The 18,214-nt window shown below is 39.7% G+C and overlaps 4 protein-coding genes across 6 annotated transcripts in view; all 4 read right to left on the reverse strand.

Moving 5' to 3' along the window:
- Nucleotides 1-1,385: 1,385 nt before the first annotated feature.
- On the reverse strand, nt 1,386-2,941 carry LOC117953185 (gamma-crystallin M3-like). The gene is made up of 4 exons (XM_034886002.1): nt 2,937-2,941; nt 2,174-2,258; nt 1,824-2,066; nt 1,386-1,716 (listed from the first exon to the last, which is right to left on the reverse strand). The coding sequence occupies exons 1-4, from the start codon at nt 2,939-2,941 to the stop codon at nt 1,438-1,440; spliced, it is 612 nt and encodes a 203-aa protein (XP_034741893.1). The 3' UTR covers nt 1,386-1,437.
- A 959-nt stretch (nt 2,942-3,900) lies between these two features.
- On the reverse strand, nt 3,901-8,882 carry LOC117953186 (beta/gamma crystallin domain-containing protein 1-like). The gene is made up of 7 exons (XM_034886003.1): nt 8,832-8,882; nt 8,479-8,721; nt 8,101-8,374; nt 5,314-5,450; nt 4,964-5,206; nt 4,579-4,859; nt 3,901-3,914 (listed from the first exon to the last, which is right to left on the reverse strand). Exons 1-6 carry the CDS (start codon nt 8,862-8,864, stop codon nt 4,581-4,583), a joined length of 1,209 nt encoding a protein of 402 aa, XP_034741894.1. The 5' UTR covers nt 8,865-8,882; the 3' UTR covers nt 3,901-3,914; nt 4,579-4,580.
- A 5,390-nt stretch (nt 8,883-14,272) lies between these two features.
- Nucleotides 14,273-15,103, reverse strand: LOC117953123 (gamma-crystallin M3-like). The gene is made up of 3 exons (XM_034885920.1): nt 15,021-15,103; nt 14,669-14,911; nt 14,273-14,566 (listed from the first exon to the last, which is right to left on the reverse strand). Exons 1-3 carry the CDS (start codon nt 15,087-15,089, stop codon nt 14,288-14,290), a joined length of 591 nt encoding a protein of 196 aa, XP_034741811.1. The 5' UTR covers nt 15,090-15,103; the 3' UTR covers nt 14,273-14,287.
- A 2,293-nt stretch (nt 15,104-17,396) lies between these two features.
- LOC117953130 (gamma-crystallin M3-like) overlaps nt 17,397-18,214 on the reverse strand; it is a 26,058-nt gene continuing 25,240 nt past the window's right edge. For all 3 annotated transcript variants that reach the window (XM_034885952.1, XM_034885949.1, XM_034885951.1), the window contains exon 5: nt 17,397-17,409. In XM_034885952.1, coding sequence (XP_034741843.1) covers nt 17,403-17,409 — 7 coding nt within the window. In that variant the 3' untranslated portion in view covers nt 17,397-17,402. The remainder of the gene's footprint in view (nt 17,410-18,214) is intronic.

Here is an 18,214-nt window from a genome sequence, read left to right on the forward strand (position 1 = left end):
AGGGGCGGGGATCAAACCACCAACCTTCCGATTGGCAGGCAACCACTCTACCACTGAGCCACAGCCGCCCCGTATTTAGTAACCGCCCAGATTAGTAATCTCAATGGGATTTTCCTGGTTAAATAAAGGTTAAATAAAAAAAAAAAAAAAAAACTAAAACATAATGGATCATAACCGCAGTCCGTAGTAAATGTTGAACTGTAATTTCATGTATGTAACACCCCCAATTGCATGTAGTTTCCAAGAACTGATGGTTTTAGAGTTTCTTTGGTTTAAAATTTCGTCAATGTTCCTTAATGAAGGAAACAGAAGAGTCTCCTGGATATTTTAACTCTTTTATCTTTATATGTTTTGGCCATCAATATTCGTTATTCCAAACAAGAAGCCTTGTACTTTCCATCAGTTTAGTCTGGCAAATAGCTCTTGAACACTTTGACACTCACATGAGCTTCAGGCAACTTTTGTACAGACAAGGAGCCGATCAGCAGAATCCAAGCTAACGTTTAGCGAATTCACAATGCTTCATTGTTGCAAGTAGAACAAAGCAGAACTATAATTGCTGAATTCATCTAACACATAACCAGAATTTAAGTGACCTGACTAGCAAAAAGATGCAGAACTACCGTCATTTTGAGGTCTTAAATCTTACTAGGTTGCATTAACAAAAAACATTAGTTATCATTAGCCAGCTTAAGTGGCTTTGTAAGCTAAATCAGGGGTTGACTGCAATGGTACCTGTAATCAGATGTTTTTGTAAGTTCCTTTCATGTTTTGTACAATGTACACATGGTCACTTATGTTTCAAAACTTGTCAATACTTAAACCTCCACTTCTGAAAGAAAGAAGAACTTGCATTTTTGTTATTTTGGGACTTTTTTCCTTTAGTTGATAGGACAGCTGTAGACAGGGAAGGGGGAAGAGAGGGGGGGGCAACTTGCACCAATTGTACCACAGCTGCTGCAGCCTTGGTACATGGGGGACACCCAACAACAGTCACTTGCAGTAATTAGCAACATCTGCAAACAGGTTATTAATTAGGAATGTGCTTACTATGAACAAATGCATTTTTACCTTGCTTTGAAAATGTAATAGTATTAATTTGGTTTCCTTGTTCAATTATTGATCATACATTGCCTATATGTAGTGTTTACTAATTGTTATATACCTGCATATTAATCCTTTTTTAAAGATCAATGGAAAGCCTTTGTCTGTTGTGTTTAACAGTGATTCAGATTTGCAACATTTTAGGAGAAAAATGTTCTTGCTAACAGCTGCTTGCTGCCTAAACATATCAAATGTACTTAATTTTGTAACTCAAATATATTTTGTATAAAACTGCATATTAATTTATACTGACAGTAGGAAAATAAGTTTGACAGAAGTTGAAATAGTGCAGACATTATTTATTAAATGCTGTTTGACACAATCAGTGAACATTTAGTAGCAGGAATCAGTGATACGCCTCATGCTCATCCACCTCATGCCACTCATGCCCATGTCCCTGAAGCTCCTGTACTCTCCGGGCCTCATGTACATCATCCTGCCTCTGTAGTGGGGCTGCTCGTACATCATCCAGTGGCCGTCCATCACGTGGCAGGACTGGCAGTCGTTCATACGGTAACGGTCCATGATGTTGTCGCAGTCGTCCATCATCTCGTAATGCTGACCAACGAAGTTCTCCCTCTCATAGATCTTCATCCTGAACTGTCCTCTGTGCTGTTTTTTGGAGAGAGCAAAAACAAATAAATATCTTAGTATCTAATTTTTAGCTGGTTTTCACCTGTAGTAGAACTGTGGTATCACGGATGCCATGTTATACCTACCATGGGGATCATACGGCAAGACCTGATGTACTCCCTCATTCCCATCATGCTCATGTAGTCAGCATACTCTCCCCTCCTCATGAAGTACTGGTTTCCCATGTAGTTGGGGCGGTCGTAGACCATGAAACAGCCGCTCTCCACTCTGCAGGAGTGGCACCTGCTCAGGTAGGAGGACATGTCAGAGCAGTCGCTCATGCACTCATAGTGGCGACCCTGGAAGTTCCTCTCCTCGTAAAAGATGATCTGAAAATAGTGAATTGTAATGGTTAGAAATAAGCAGCAAGGTGAATTTAGTGATCCTATTTGTTAAACAGAAATTTCTGCTAATTACAAAAAGATTTTAAAAGTACCTTGCCCCTCATGTTCATGTCGGCCATGTTGGATGTGGATGTGCTGTTGCTCCTGAACTGCCTTTCTACCTGGTTTAACCCTTTCCTTTTATACACAACCAGTGAAGAAAGAGTGCCCCTCCCCCTCAGAGAGCCCCCTTACTCAGCAACTTACTATGGAAGCCAACAGAATGGGTTATTTAAATTTTTTTAAAGGACTGAGTACTATGACGTCCCAACAAAAAGAGAAGTGTCTTTTGCCTTTTTTTTGCCAAATACGAAGCATTCCACGTGCTTCGTGACGTTAGGCTATTTAAAACACAAATTAGCCAGTATCAAACACACAGCTTTGCACACCAGTTCTTCTTTACATTCTTGTTGTTGAAAGTTAGTCCCTAGCACAACTCTGATGACACTACGCAGGTTGGGAAAGACAGCACGCTGTGATTGGTCGTGGGCCAACATGACATATCAACACGGCAAAAATGTATTATTCTCTCATCGCCAGATCTGACACAGTAAACATTTTAATAACAACAACATTGTGTAGTCTTACAATAACAGTTACAGTAGATGAGAAAATGGAAATATTCCGCAAACAAACAATTAATCAAACATATTCAAAGACTAATAAAATACAATAAGTGATAAAGATTAATCTCAAATAATTTAATATTATTGGTATGAATATGCTGGGATGCGTGATTTGGTCTTGAAAATCATCCAACAATGTTAATTTAAGTTTGTGTTGTATGATTCTGGAATTATTGGATATATAACCTACCCCATAATGTACTGTTAAGCCTTTATCATTTATTTATTTTGAATAAATTAAAATAAATGTAATATTTGAAATCTCCTTGTTTTAACTGTTATCACTAAAACATAATGGATCATAACCGCAGTCCGTAGTAAATGTTGAACTGTATTTTCATGTATGTAACACCCCCATTGCATGTAGTTTCCAAGAACTGATGGTTTTAGAGTTTCTTTGGTTTAAAATATCGTCAATGTTCCTTAATGAAGGAAACAGAAGAGTCTCCTGGATATATATATTTTTTTTAAAGATTATTTTTTGGGGCATTTTAGGCCTTTATTTGATAGGACAGTTGAGGATATGAAAGGGGAGAGAGAGGGGGAGTGACATGCAGCAAAGGGCCGCAGGCCGGATTCGAACCCAGGCCGGCTGCGTCGAGGAGTAAACCTCTATACATGGGCACCCGCTCTACCAACTAAGCTATCTGGGTGCCCGTCTCCTGGATATTTTAACTCTTTTATCTTTATATGTTTTGGCCATCAATATTCGTTATTCCAAACAAGAAGCCTTGTACTTTCCATCAGTTTAGTCTGGCAAATAGCTCTTGAACACTTTGACACCCACATGAGCTTCAGGCAACTTTTGTACAGAGAAGGAGCCGATCAGAAGAATCAGAGCTAACGTTTAGCGAATTCACAATGCTTCATCGTTGCAGGCAGAACAAAACCAAACTATAATTGCTGAATTCTTCTAACGTTAAGCCAGAATGTAAGTGAACTGGCTAGCAAGAAGATGCAGAACTACCGTCATTTTGAGGTCTTAAATCTTACTAGGTTGCATTAACAACAAACATTAGTTACCATTAGCTATCTTAAGTGGCTATGTTATCTACATCAGGGGTTGATTGCAATGGTACCTCTAATCAGATGTTTTTTTAAGTCTGAAGTTCCTGCCATGTCTTGCGCGATGTACACATGGTCACTTATGTTTCAAAATTTGTAAATACTTCAACCACAACTTTTGAAATAAAGACGTGACTTGAATTTTTGTCATTTTGGGACTTTTTCCTTTTAGTTGATAGGACAGCTGTAGACAGGAAAGGGGGAAGGGAGAGGGGGGACAACTTGTAGCAATGGACCATGGGTCGAATCGTACCACGGCTGCTGCAGCCTTGGTACATGGGGGGCACACTCAACCAGGTGAGCCACCAGGGCACCCAATAAGAGTGACTTGCAGTAATCAGCAACATCTGCAAGCGGGTTATTAATTCGGAATATGCTTAATGTGGAAAAACTACATTTGTACCTTGCTTTGAAAATGTAATTATTAATGTGGTCTCATTGTTCTATTTTTGATCTTACATTTCCTATATGTAGTGTTTACTAATTGTTATGTACCTGCATATTAATCCTTCTTTCAAGTTCAATAGAAAGCCTTTGTCTGTTGGGTTTAACAGTGATTCAAATTTGCAACATTTTAGAAGAAAAATGTTCTTGCTAACAGCTGCTTGCTGCCTAAAAAAAAGCAAATCTACTTAATTTTATAACTCAAATACATTTTTGTATTCAACTGCATCATTTTTCATACTAACAGTTGGACAATGAGCTCGACAGAAGTTGAAATAGTACAGACTTTATTTATTAAATGCTGTTTGACAAAATTAGTGAACATTTAGTAGTAGGAATCAGTGATACGCCTCATGCTCATCCACCTCATGCCACTCATGCCCATGTCCCTGAAGCTCCTGTACTCTCCGGGCCTCATGTACATCATCCTGCCTCTGTAGTGGGGCTGCTCGTACATCATCCAGTGGCCGTCCATCACGTGGCAGGACTGGCAGTCGTTCATACGGTAACGGTCCATCATGTTGTCACAGTCGTCCATCAGCTCATACATCTGACCACCAAAGTTCTCCCTCTCGTAGATCCTCATCCTGTACTGACCTCTGTGCTGTTTTTTGGAGAGAAAAACAATTTTTTTTCTTAATGTCAAGTTTTTAGCTGGTTGTCACATGTAGTAGAACAATAGTATCACCGATGCCATGTTATTCCTACCATGGGGATCATACGGAAAGACCTGACGCAGTCCCTCATTCCCATCATGCTCATGTAGTCAGCGTACTCTCCCCTCTTCATGAAGTACTGGTTTCCCATGTAGTTGGTGCGGTCGTAGACCATGAAGCAGCCGCTCTCCACCCTGCAGGAGTGGCACCTGCTCAGGTAGGAGGACATGTCAGCGCAGTCGCTCATGCACTCATAGTGGCGACCCTGGAAGTTCCTCTCCTCGTAGAAGATGATCTGAAAATAGTGAATTGTAATGGTTAGAAATAAGCAGCAAGGTGAATGTAGTGATCCTATTTAGTAAACAGTAATTTCTGCTAATTACAAAAAGATTTTTAAAGTACCTTTCCCCTCATGTTCATGTTGGTGTTGGTCATGTCGGCTGTAGATGTGCTGTTGCTCCTGAACGGCCTTCCTACCTGGTTTAACCCTTTCCTTTTATACACAACCAAACACAACCAAACGTTTAGAATGAGTGCCCCTCCCCCTCAGAGATCCCCCTTACTCAGCAACTCACTATGGAAGCCAACAGAATGGGTTATGTAAATGTTTTTCAAGGACTGAGTACTATGACGTCCCAACAAAAAGAGAAATGCTTTTTGCCTTTTCTCGCCAAATATGAAAAGTTCCACTTGTTTTGTGACGTTGGCCAATAGGAGAACACAACTGTAAACACGGTGATGAATGGTCATTTTGTCTTTCTTTTATTATGAAGATTTATTATTTAAAACACAAATTAGCCAGTATCAAACTAAACGCTTCGCACACCAGTTTTTTTTTTTACATTGTTGTTTTTTAATGTTAGTTCCTAGCACGGCTCCGATGACACCACGCAGGTCGGGAAAGATGGCAAGCTATGATTGTTCTTGGGACTACATGACACATCAACACGGTACAAATGTATTATTCTTTCACGCGTGATTTGGTATTGAAAATCATCTAACAATGTCAATTTTAGTTTGTGTTGTCTGAGTCTAATATTATTGGAGATATTAGCTACCCCATAATGCATGTGTTTAGCTTTTTATCATTTATGTATTTCAAATGAATTCATTTTTAAAGGTCTTAAATCTTACTAGGTTGCATTAACAACAAACATTAGTTATCATTAGCTAGCTTAAGTGGCTATGTTATCTACATCAGGGGTTGAAAGCAATGGTACCTCTAATCAGATGTTTTTTTAAAGTCTGAAGTGCCTTCCATGTTTTTTATGATGAACGCATGGTCAATCTGGTATTAAAACTTGTAAATACTTCAACCATCACTTTTGAAATAAAGAAGTGACATGCATTTATATTTTTGGGGGGCTTTTTTGCCTTTAGTTGACAGGACAGCTGTAGACGGGAAAGGGCAAAGAGAAAAGGCGGGACGACTTGCAACAAAAATTGGAATAGTACCACATCCACTGCGGTAAGGACTGATAAGCCTTGGTACTTGGGGGGCTCACTCAACCAAGTGAGCCACCAGGGCACCCTAAAGGAGTGCATTCATCAGCAACATCTGCAAGTAGGTTGATAAATAAAGGCCCCAAGCACAGACAGCTGCAAAGGCCCTATTAAAACTGACAGAATTCTTCCTTTTCTTTCCCTTCTTCTGGCAAATGAATATCCTTTTTGAATGACTTGACATTCTCCAAAACTCACCAAAAAAGGTGGTTGCATCAATTTGGGTGAAAATGTATGTATTTTAAGTGTTTCGGGAATAGGCGCACAAATATGGTTCCTTAGCACCCCCTACAATATTTAAAAAAATGTGCACCTGCAGTACGTTTAATTTAGACTAACAAAACTTGTTACAAATATGTAGCATGTCAAGACGTACAAAAAACGTTGTTGAAGCCATACCCTAAACCCAACAGGAAGTCCGCCATTTGGATTTGAAAGTTTGAAATTGTTTTGATTTTGGCCATTTCCACATTTCGTACTTTAATGAACTCCTCCTAGAGATTTGAAACAACTTCAAATTTGGTCTCTGCCATCTTAAGACGTCACAAATGAAAATGTATTAAAAGATAAACATGGTCATAGGCCAGGGCAGTGGTGGGGCGGCCATTCTGTGCGTCTCACCATCGAAAGAGGAAGTGGGTGTAACTTGAGTTTACACTGTCTAATTGGCTCAAAACTTTTCAGGATCAAGTGTCCAACCCTCAGGTCATCTACAGGCCAATATTGGCTCAAAGTGATAGCGCCCCCTAGTGGCAACAGGAAGTAGGCCTAAAAGTCAAGGTGCTATAACTCCTCCTAGGGATTTCATTTGATGGACTTCAAATTTAATCTGTACCATCTCAACAATGTAAAGATGAAAAGTAATGAAAGAAAAAGGTTTTGTCAAATGGTGTGGGCGTGTCGGCCATTTTGAGCACTTAGCAATGAACAAAGAAGTTCAAGTCAGTGTACATTGTCCAATTTCCGGAATTTCTCACAATTGACAAGGGTCCAGGCCTTAGCTCATGTATACAATCCAAAAAATAAGACAAATTGACTTTTGGCCATAGTGCACCCTGCTGGCTACAGGAAATAAGCTTTGTACTACAAACATCAGCAGATTTACATGAAACATCTTGTGTGAGGTGTCATTGAACTTAGCACGGAGTTCCTTTGTCATTGGTGACGATTTTTTGTATCTGAGTGCCGCATAACTGCAAGGAGCAGCGTCCGCCAGTAACCACAACGCGCGTAGAGGAGCAAGGGACCGTACAATGCTGCTTCTAGCTTTAATTAGGAATGTGCTTGCTATAGAACAAATACATTTTTACCTTGCTTTGAAAATGTAATTGTCTTAATTTAATTTAATTGTTTAATTTTTAATTATACATAGCCTATATGTAATGTTTGCTAATTGTTGAATAACTAAACATTAATCCTTCTTTTGAGATCAAGCAAGATCTCAGCAAGCCTTTGGCTATTGGGTTCAACTGTCATTCAGTTTTAAAATTATTTAGGATAAAAATGTTCTTGGTAACAGCTGCTTGCTGCCTAAAATAATCAAATATACTTACCGTAACTCATATATTTTTGTATAATACTGCATAATATTTTATACAGACAGTTGGACAATAAGCTTGACAGAAGTTGAAATAGTGCAGACATTATTTATTTAATGGTATTTGACACATTAAGTTAACATTTAGTAGCAGGAATCAGTGATACGTCTCATGCTCATCCACCTCATGCCACTCATGCCCATGTCCCTGAAGCTCCTGTACTCTCCGGGCCTCATGTACATCATCCTGCCTCTGTAGTGGGGCTGCTCATACATCAGCCAGTGGCCGTCCATCACGTGGCAGGACTGGCAGTCGTTCATACGGTAACGGTCCATGATGTTGTCACAGTCGTCCATCATCTCGTAATGCTGACCAACGAAGTTCTCCCTCTCATAGATCTTCATCCTGAACTGACCTCTGTACTGTTTTTTGGAGAGAAAAACAAATGAATGGCTTAATATGAAGTTTACTGCTGGTGGTCACATGTAGTAGAACAACAGTATCACAGATGCCAGGTTATACCTACCATAGGGATCATACGGCAAGACCTGATGCTGTCTCTCATTCCCATCATGCTCATGTAGTCAGCGTACTCGCCCCTCCTCATGAAGTACTGGTTTCCCATGTAGTTGGGGCGGTCGTAGACCATGAAGCAGCCGCTCTCCACCCTGCAGGAGTGGCACCTGCTCAGGTAGGAGGTCATGTCAGAGCAGTCGCTCATGCATTCATAGTGGCGACCCTGGAAGTTCCTCTCCTCGTAGAAGATGATCTGGAAAAGTAAATCGTAATGGTTAGAGGGATAAAAGTGCAAGGTTGATATGATGATTTCATTTAGCAATTGTTCATTTCAGCTTATTACAAAAATATTTTTAAAAGTACCTTTCCCCTCATGTTCATGCCGCTGTTGGTCATGTTGGCTGTAGTTGTGCTCTAGCTGAACTGCCTTCCTACCTTGTTTAACCCTTTCCTTTTATACAGGACTAAACATAAAGAATGAGTGCCCCCTTCCCTCAGAGAGCCCCCTTACTCAGCAACTTACTATGGAAGCCAACAGAATGCAAAGGTTTTGTAAAAGGAATTCTGGGACTACAGTGCTACGTACAGTAGTTGATAACAACTGACGATGCATCTGTGATGCCTCATGACATCCAAAAAGAGTAAACTAATACCTTAGTCATATTCCCTGTAGTGCCATATCATAAATCCTTTTCTGCCCCGGTTATTATGACCGTTAATGAAGCAGTGTATTTGCAAACCTAGAGGCATTAAAACACACGAACAAATAGACAAAGCTTGAATGAATTTTGATGTGGAATTTTTACACTTACAGTGCTTGGCTATTATTTCTGATTCTGAGCAGGCTCATGGCTAATTCCATGTTTTTTGTGCCGTTGACCGATATGAGCATAGAACTGTAAACATGGTAAAGAGGAAACGGTGTGTGCGTGGCGGCCATATTGAACATTTATCAATGAACGAAGAAGTTCACTCCAGTGTACAATGTCAAATTTCCGGAATTTCTCATGGTTGACAAGGGTCCAGGCATAAGGTCATGTATAAACCAAAATTGACTTTTGGTCATAGCGCCCCCCGCTGGCTACAGGATATAAGACTGTTATATAGACGGATATAAGCAATGTTAATTTCCGTTTTAACATTTTGTTTGTGTATTCTGATATTATTGACGATATAGGCTACACGATGCAATTGTTTTAATGAAAACATAATGGACCAAAACCCAGATGGAACTAAATGTTGAACTGTGTTGTTTTTGTCACTGGCAGTTAAAGAATAAGACCTAGTGGCTTTTAATTTTTTTTTTTTGAAAAAACATACTCGAAGCATCTTTGACATAGGAAAAGAAGTTCCTTTAATTTTTATTAAATTCAATATTTTAATACTATAGGTTTAAGTTATAAACGATTTAAATTATTCCAAACAAGAAGCCTTCTTTCCATTTGTTTAGTATGTAAAATGGACTTAAAGTACCCGTATCATGAAAAAAAAAAACGTTTTCTGGGATTTGGGGTGTTATTTCGTGTCTCTGGTGCTTTCACATGCATACAAACATCCATGCTGTTATGAGTGAGGTATGGGTTAATAAATGTATCCTGCCTTCAGTCTCCTGGTGAGCTGTTCAAAATCTGCAGGGCTTTCCAAGTCATTGGCTGAAATGAGGGGGCTAACCACTAGCGCTAGCATGGTAGCGGTTAGCCCCATTGTTCTCAATGGAAAAACACTGCTACAACACACACAAGTCCACCTGAATCTACAAAAGAACTTATTACATGTCCCTGTTCTGCTGGTATTCCATGCAATGTTGGAAGTGCACCCTCTTTCAGAAGAAGTCTTTCAGCTAATCCTGCCTTACTGACTGAAGTGGTAGAAACAGCTACCTCACCTAGCTACTGCGCATGTGCATCTCCCAACAAAGCTGTTTTAGCTACAGAGTAAGGTATCTAACTTCTATTCCATTTTTATTGGGAGTCGCAAATGTGCAGTAGCTAGGTAAGGACTACTAACCAGTCAGAAGCAGAGTATGAGGGTGCGCCGCGCTAGCAGCTACGATGTGGAGCTAGAATCGTTTCTTTATGACATGCAAGAGAAAAAAAAGATCTGAGAGAAATAAAAGTTTGAGAGAAAAAGTTATCACACTGATAGCAAAAACATTTTATGAGAGAAAAAAAATATTTAAGAAAAACGTTTTCATACCAATAGCAAAATAAATCTTTCTCAAAATACTTTTTTAAACTCTCAAATATATTTTTTTGCTATCAGTCTAAAAAAATTTAACTTATTATCAAAAAAAAAAGTGTTAACAACAACGGTATCCCTCTTTGTATAGAAAAGCCATGCAGCTCATATGTACTTACATCCTTAGATCCAAGGCAAAGATGTTCTTTGGCACCATATCTTAAACTTTAATGAGCTTGACAAGCTCCACACTGTTTGCATGGCCCCGAAGCTCACTGATACCCACATATATTTTCCTGCATTTTAAAAACGCGTGTTAGTTTGGCAACACAGTTATTTAGCAAAAATTTTTCTGCAGGTACATTAATGTGCATTATTCATCTTTAAAAGGACTAGTAGCAGAATTTGAAGATTCTAATATAATACTGACCAACTAACTTTGACCTACTAACTACAACCTACTTACTAACTATTACCTACCTTCCTATCTGCAACTACCCTGCTTGCCGTCTCCCAGTCTCTGGGCTCACCATGAATTGACATATTCATTACTCCTTTATTAGGTCTGTCAAGGATTCAAAACCCTGGTCCAGGAAGCCAGGAAAAGGAGAACTTCCTTGTCGACTGCGTAAGTTTGGTGGCAGGCTGGCAGTTCAGGTCAGTCAATAACAAAACTCTAAGTGAACAACCAAGCTTCAGCAAATGAAATAAACAAACAGTGAAGCACAGACATACATGAGATGTCCCTCAAGATCTGGGCGGACACCACCGTGCCAGAACTGAATGTGCCTATGCAATAAGAGCATATTACTGGTCCACAAAAGGTGCACAGATGCTAGTATGAAGTGTTTGTACACCTCAAAATTGAATCAAGATTCAATTGAGGTAATGCAACAGAGTACAATAGACAAACAAAAACACATGTACATGTATTTCCCTACTTCCTGTGAACTGTTGCATTGGAAATCTCTCTCAATCAAAATCATAGACAGCTTACTTTATCCCCCTTTTTGGGGTTGAATCTGGGCACAAGTACACATTATCAAACGCAATGTAACATTCCATTTCTCTTACTTTGTAGACTGTTGGTGATTGTATCCAGTAGGAGGGACACTTTTATGTTGCTGTCTGGGTAGTCTGGATCCTTCAGCAGGACGAAACAGTGAGGGCATGTTCTCAGTGTGAAGTCCTGCTTTTGGGTCCAACACATCAGGACCACAGGTACGATGCAACCAAAGAGCACCCTGTCCTGGCGGCCAAAAAGTATACGCTGGCCGGCAACTTAATTTGCGTGCATCCAATCGTTGGAGGAGAAATTCACAAGGAACATTGACACAATCTGGCCACCAACAATTTGGAGATGACTTTAAGGAGGCTGGGGGTTTTCAATAGCCTCCTCAGCACCCATCCTGAACTTGCCAGCCTCCTAGAGTCAATTCTCCAGACTCAAGACTCAATTAAAAAATGTGTAGGCTTGGAGCAGAAAGAAGAGTGAAGAACAGGGCTTTGAGCTACAAAGAAAAGAAAATAACAGCTACCAGCAAACTGTCTACATTTACTGTTTGATGGTCTATAGATTTATTTGACACTTGCTACAGTGTTTGTATGATCAATCAATCAAATGTATGATGGCAGTATCAACAGTGGCATGTTTGTGTTGGCACCTTGATGTGAACTCCTGCACTAGCCCTGCTGTTTTAGCCTATGACTACTGCAAGTCTAATGTTGGTCCTGTCTGTTGATTGAATCAAACACACAGGTGTACGCTTAGATATAGTCTTATCTTGCAAACTCTGAATGACTCAAAGATAAATGTGTCAAGTGCTGGGAGGGTGGGTGGATGATGTGTCTAAACAGAAAAAATAAGTTTCAGATACATTTTTTAATAACTGTTTTTCAATTAATTTTAGAATTACCCAGCATTAATACTGTCTGTTTTGAACTGATTTTGTAGAGCATGAAATCTGGGATATGCATACATATGGCAGAGCAGCATTGCTTTTTAGGATTATTCCTAAATTCCTTATTATGGGCTATCCCTCCACTTTGGATAACAATATTTTGCATTCATAATCCTTTTGTAAATCATCCAATCTATGTGTGGGGTCTCTTCTTTTTCCCACACTTTCACTCACTAATCTTCTGAAAACCTGAAGACTTCTAACTGGATTTGCCTGCCACCGTGTATAGGCTAGGCATTGTACATAGCTGATAGCTAGCTGATGGATAGTGGCAGCCAACTGATAGCAGCCAAGTCGCCAGGCCTACCTGACCCCAGTGACCATTACAGCTGTCTGTCTGTGCGTAAATATATATTATACATAATATGTATATTTATATACAAACAGTTTTGTTCAGAATTATAGCAGGGTGTTTAAAAAAGTGAATAATGTTCAAAATTCTTAGAGCAGCTTTTAATTCCATAATTCAGTGCACTGGAAACACTTCAAGTTCAATTCCAAATGAAAATGTATCAAGTTTGTGTTATACCTTTACAGAAAGTTAAGAAAAAGGAATATTAGGCTGTTCAAAAAGTAGCAGTATGTGCAATTTTCTTTATGTAACTGACTCTAAAAAAGGTGTATTAATAAGGTAACCACTTCAGTGCTGTATTTAATCAGTTTTCCTATTTTATGAAACTATGAGTCCTTTATTTTTGCACCTCCTAGCAGAACTGTGACCTTGTATACAAAGGGGGGACTAGTTTGTGTGATGCACACACGGAAATAAGGAGGGAAAAACACATGTCGTTCGGTAACCATACACAGCTCTAAAGGAGAATAATTAAGCACCTAGCTGGAACGGGAACAAGGTAGTTTGTTTTTGATTGTTCAATTGGATTTTGTGGTAACATTTATGTTTGTAAGAGCTAATTTAATGTTATTTATCTGTCCTGTAGCTCTACGGTGTTTCACGGAGAAAAGGTGTACGGAAGGATGAAGCAGATTTCCGCTCAAACTAAAGCTGACAGCTGAACATAAATAAAAGCTTCTGGAAACATCAGTACGCTTTACCATTGTCTGGCTGGGGGTTTGCCACGCTTTACAACTCAAACATTTAGTGTATAAACTGAAAAAAATGTTGCAAGGGTTTGCTTTACTTTGAATCACTGCACTAATATTTTGTTGCATTACCAATAATTCTGAGAACTGCTTCACATCTGTGTTTCATGGAGTTGACCAACTTCTGGCACCTGTGAACAGGTATTCCAGTCCAGAACCAATAAACTACAATCCACAATTCCTTTGCATTACTGGGTTTTGCCTCAGAAACAGCATTTTTTGTCACCCCACAAGTGTTCTATGGGATTGAGATTGGGCTGGCCACTCCATAACATCAATCTTGTTTATGTTTTGGGTCATTGTCTTGTTGAAAGACCCACTTTAAAGGCATTTCCTCTTCATCACCCAAATACAACAAATAAAACCCCAAATCACAGAAAAAGTGTTTTTTTCATAATACAAGCTGGGCTGTCCTGGCTGTCATAAACACACACTGGCTACAGTCCAATATATTTAATTTCATTACTCATATGTTGAATACCGCATAATATTTCATAACGACAGTTAAACAATAAGATTGACAAGAGTTAACATGCATACATTATTTATTTAATAGCATTTGTTACGCTCATTAAAAATTTAGTAGCTGGAGTCCATGATACGCCTCATGCTCATCCACCTCATGCCGCTCATGCCCATGTCCCTGAAGCTCCTGTACTCTCCGGGCCTCATGTACATCATCCTGCCTCTGTAGTGGGGCTGCTCGTACATCATCCAGTGGCCGTCCATCACGTGGCAGGACTGGCAGTCGCTCATACGGTAACGGTCCATGATGTTGTCGCAGTCGTCCATCAGCTCGTAATGCTGACCACCAAAGTTCTCCCTCTCATAGATCTTCATCCTGAATTGTCCTCTGTGCTGTTTTTTGGAGAAAAAAACAAATTATTGTCTTAATATCAAGTTTTGTGGGGGTTGTCACCCGTAGTAGAATCACCACGATGGATGCTGTTTTATGCCTACCATGGGGATCATACAGCAAGACCTGATGCTGTCCCTCATTCCCATCATGCTCATGTAGTCAGCGTACTCTCCCCTCTTCATGAAGTACTGGTTTCCCATGTAGTTGGGGCGGTCATAGACCATGAAGCAGCCGCTCTCCACCCTGCAGGAGTGGCACCTGTTCACGTAGGAGGACATGTCAGAGCAGTCGCTCATGCACTCATAGTGGCGACCCTGGAAGTTCCTCTCCTCGTAGAAGATGATCTGAAAATAGTGAATGTAATGTAATGGTTAGAAAAAGCAGCCAGGTAAATTTAGTTATCCTATTTTGTAAACAGTAATTTATGCTAATTACAAAAAGATTTTAAAGTACCTTTCCCCTCATGTTCATGTTGGTGTTGGTCATGTTGGCTGTAGATGTGCTGTTGCTCCTAAACTGCATTTCTACCTGGTTTAACCCTTTCTTTTTATACACGACCAACGTAAAGAATGAGTGCCCCCTCCCACTCAGAGAGCCCCCTTACTCAGCAACTTACTATGGAAGCCAACAGAAAGCAGAGGTTATTTAAATTTTTTGTCAACTGACGCTGTGTCTGTCATGCCTCATGACATCCAAACAGAAATACTTGCATTTTTTGCAAATCTGTACATGGTAAAGACTGATAGTGTGGCTAGTTGGAACTGTGAAAATGAGGAAGGGTCATTACTTATTTCTTTTATTAGGCTTTTCAATACAAAAAATATTAAACAGAATGCTTTGGACGGCAATGTGTGTTCAAATTATTCTTCCTGGAATACGGTCCCTCATATAGCCGGGGGGCCAACGTGTAGTCTGTTATGTCTCTCGGTCGATTTCCGGTAAGAACATATGTCTCTATAATTGTTTAATCTGACACAACGATAATATTAATAGACACAAACATTGTGTAGTCTGAATACATGACTTGAAGTAACTCAGAAAAACTGAACCAAATATTCAGCGAACACATAAAGTTTATTAAACGTATTCAAAGACTAATAATGAACAATTATAACTACAGTACAATACAAATAATTTAGTCATAGTTTGAATATGCTCAGATATGTTATTTGGTATGAATTATCCACTGAAATGTTAATTTGTTTGTTCTAAAATACACCGGCTGATGATGTTAGATACATCATCAGTGATAAACCCGAGGTCAACATGTGTTTCCGGTCTTTTATCAACAAAACACCCGAGCAACCCGGCTGGGGGTGACCAGTCCCTGGCCTGTGTCCAAGTGGCGTCCTACTCCATGGATCCCCCTCCGGATCCAATGCTATTGTGAGGCTTTTTCGTCAGCCTCAGAGATAATATTTATGGCTTGTCTGCACAGTGGTCCTTTTAATTTCAAGGAGTTTGAGTGTTCGGGCAACGATTGTCCAGCAAAGCCCCGGCAACTGACCTCCCCTGGCTCACTGCGTGCTTTACAGCCCTTCTTCCCACCCTGCTCCACCAACTCTGCATACTTGGCTTTCTTGCGCTCATTTGCCTCTATACTGCGGAACTTGAAGTTGGCCGCTCCTGCAGCCGTGTTCATGTGTGTCCCTGGGGCCAGAGCGGCCGATATAGAATCCAATCGAAATACAGTAAGATCATATTTTATCTAGGTGGTAATGATACCCGATTACGCAAATTGGAGATCACTAAAAGTAATGTTGAGTCACTTTGTGCATATGTAAAGACAATGTTGGACTCAGTAGTTTTCTCTGGACCTCTGCCAAACCTGATCAGCGATGACATGTACAGGCGCATGTCATCCTTCCTTCCCTGGTTGTCTGTGTGATGCCCAGCTAGTGATGTTGCCTACGCTGACAACTGGAGTGCGTTCCGGGGAAAGTCTGGTCTAATTAGGAGAGACGGCATTCATCCCACTTTGGAAGGAGCCACTCTCATATAAACAAATCTGACTGAGTCTATTATTAGCCATAAACCACGACAACCCAAGTCTGATATTATTAATCCGAGGTGCAGTGCAATGCACTCCTCTGTGCTTCCACTGGGTCAGTCACCCACTCATAGTCTAAAACCACTGTGTATGTCCCCTGACTCAAATCGGTTAAATCAAAGGTGAACAAAAGAGGGGATATACTTAACAACCTAAATTAAAACTACCACTGCAATGATAAAACAGAACAGGAAAATTAGATGTGGACTATTAAATATTAGATCTCTGTCTTCTAAAGCAGAACAAGTAAACGATCTGATATCAGATAATCAGATAGATCTATTCTGTCTTACTGAAACAGGGCTGGGCCATGAAGAATATAGTAGTCTAAATGAAGCCACTCCTCCCAGTCATAACAATACTCAAATTCCAAGAGGCTCAGGCCGGAGGGGGGTTTCTGCCATCTTTGATTCAAGCTTGTTACTTAATCCTAAACCTAGACTAAATTATAACTCGTTTGAAAAACTTGTTCTTAATCTTCAACATCCATCATGGAAAACATTACAGCCAATTATATTTGTTGATATTTACTGTGCTCCAAGACCATATTCTGAATTTTTATCTGAATTCTCAGAGTTTTTATCAGGTGATTTTAATATCCATGTGAATGTTGACAACGATGGCCTTAGTATTGCTTTCAACTCACTGCTAGATTCAAATGGTTTTAGTCAGTGTGCATAAGGCCACTCACTGTTTTAACCACACCCTCAACCTTGTGCTGACAAATGGCATTGAAATTGAAGATTTAATAGTATTTCCACAGAATCCTATCATCAGACCAATCTCTAATAACTTTTGAATTCTTACTACCCTAATACTAAAGTCAAATCTGAAAATGTATAGGAAGGCCCTCAGAATTCCAGATCAGACCATTACTCATCACTAATAGAAGAAAATAAGGTTCACACAAGGTTTTTTTTCAGCACCGTAGCCAGGCTGACAGTCACAACTCTATTGAGCCATCTGTTCCTTTAGCTCTGAGTAGTGACAACTTTACGAGCTTTTTTAATGATACAATTATAACAATAAGAAATAAAATTCATCCGTCCTGTCAGCTCTATCCAGTCTGTGTGTTCCTGTTTATTGTCCCCTATTTTCCCCCATGAGATTCTTTGTGTAGTTTTTGCCTTTTTTTTCCCCCCCGGACCTTTTCCCATGTTTTGCCTCGTTTAGATTTTCGGTGTTGCTTAGATTTTTCCCATTTTGGCTCCCTTTGTTTGAACTATCCAATAAACCCTTTTGAACTTCCTACCTGGTACTCTGCGTTTGGGTCCTCCTTCCGCTCACACAATATCTATCTATCTATTTACTTATTTTACTAGATCTTAGTGCTGCATTCGACACCATAGACCATACCATTCTGTTAAAGAGACTGGAACATTTAGTTGCCATTGATGGAATCGAGCTAAGTTGGTTTAAGTCATATTTATCCAATCCATCACAATTTGTTAATGTTGACGATAAATCCTCCAAGCAGCTAAAGTTAAAGGTAAAAGGCTCAGCTTGGACCAATTCTATTCTCCTTATACAGTGGGTACGGAAAGTATTCAGACCCCTTTAAATTTTTCACTCTTTGTTTCATTGCAGCCTTTTTCCA

The sequence above is a fragment of the Etheostoma cragini genome, chromosome 11, assembly GCF_013103735.1.
Source record: "Etheostoma cragini isolate CJK2018 chromosome 11, CSU_Ecrag_1.0, whole genome shotgun sequence".
Lineage (NCBI taxonomy): Eukaryota > Metazoa > Chordata > Actinopteri > Perciformes > Percidae > Etheostoma > Etheostoma cragini.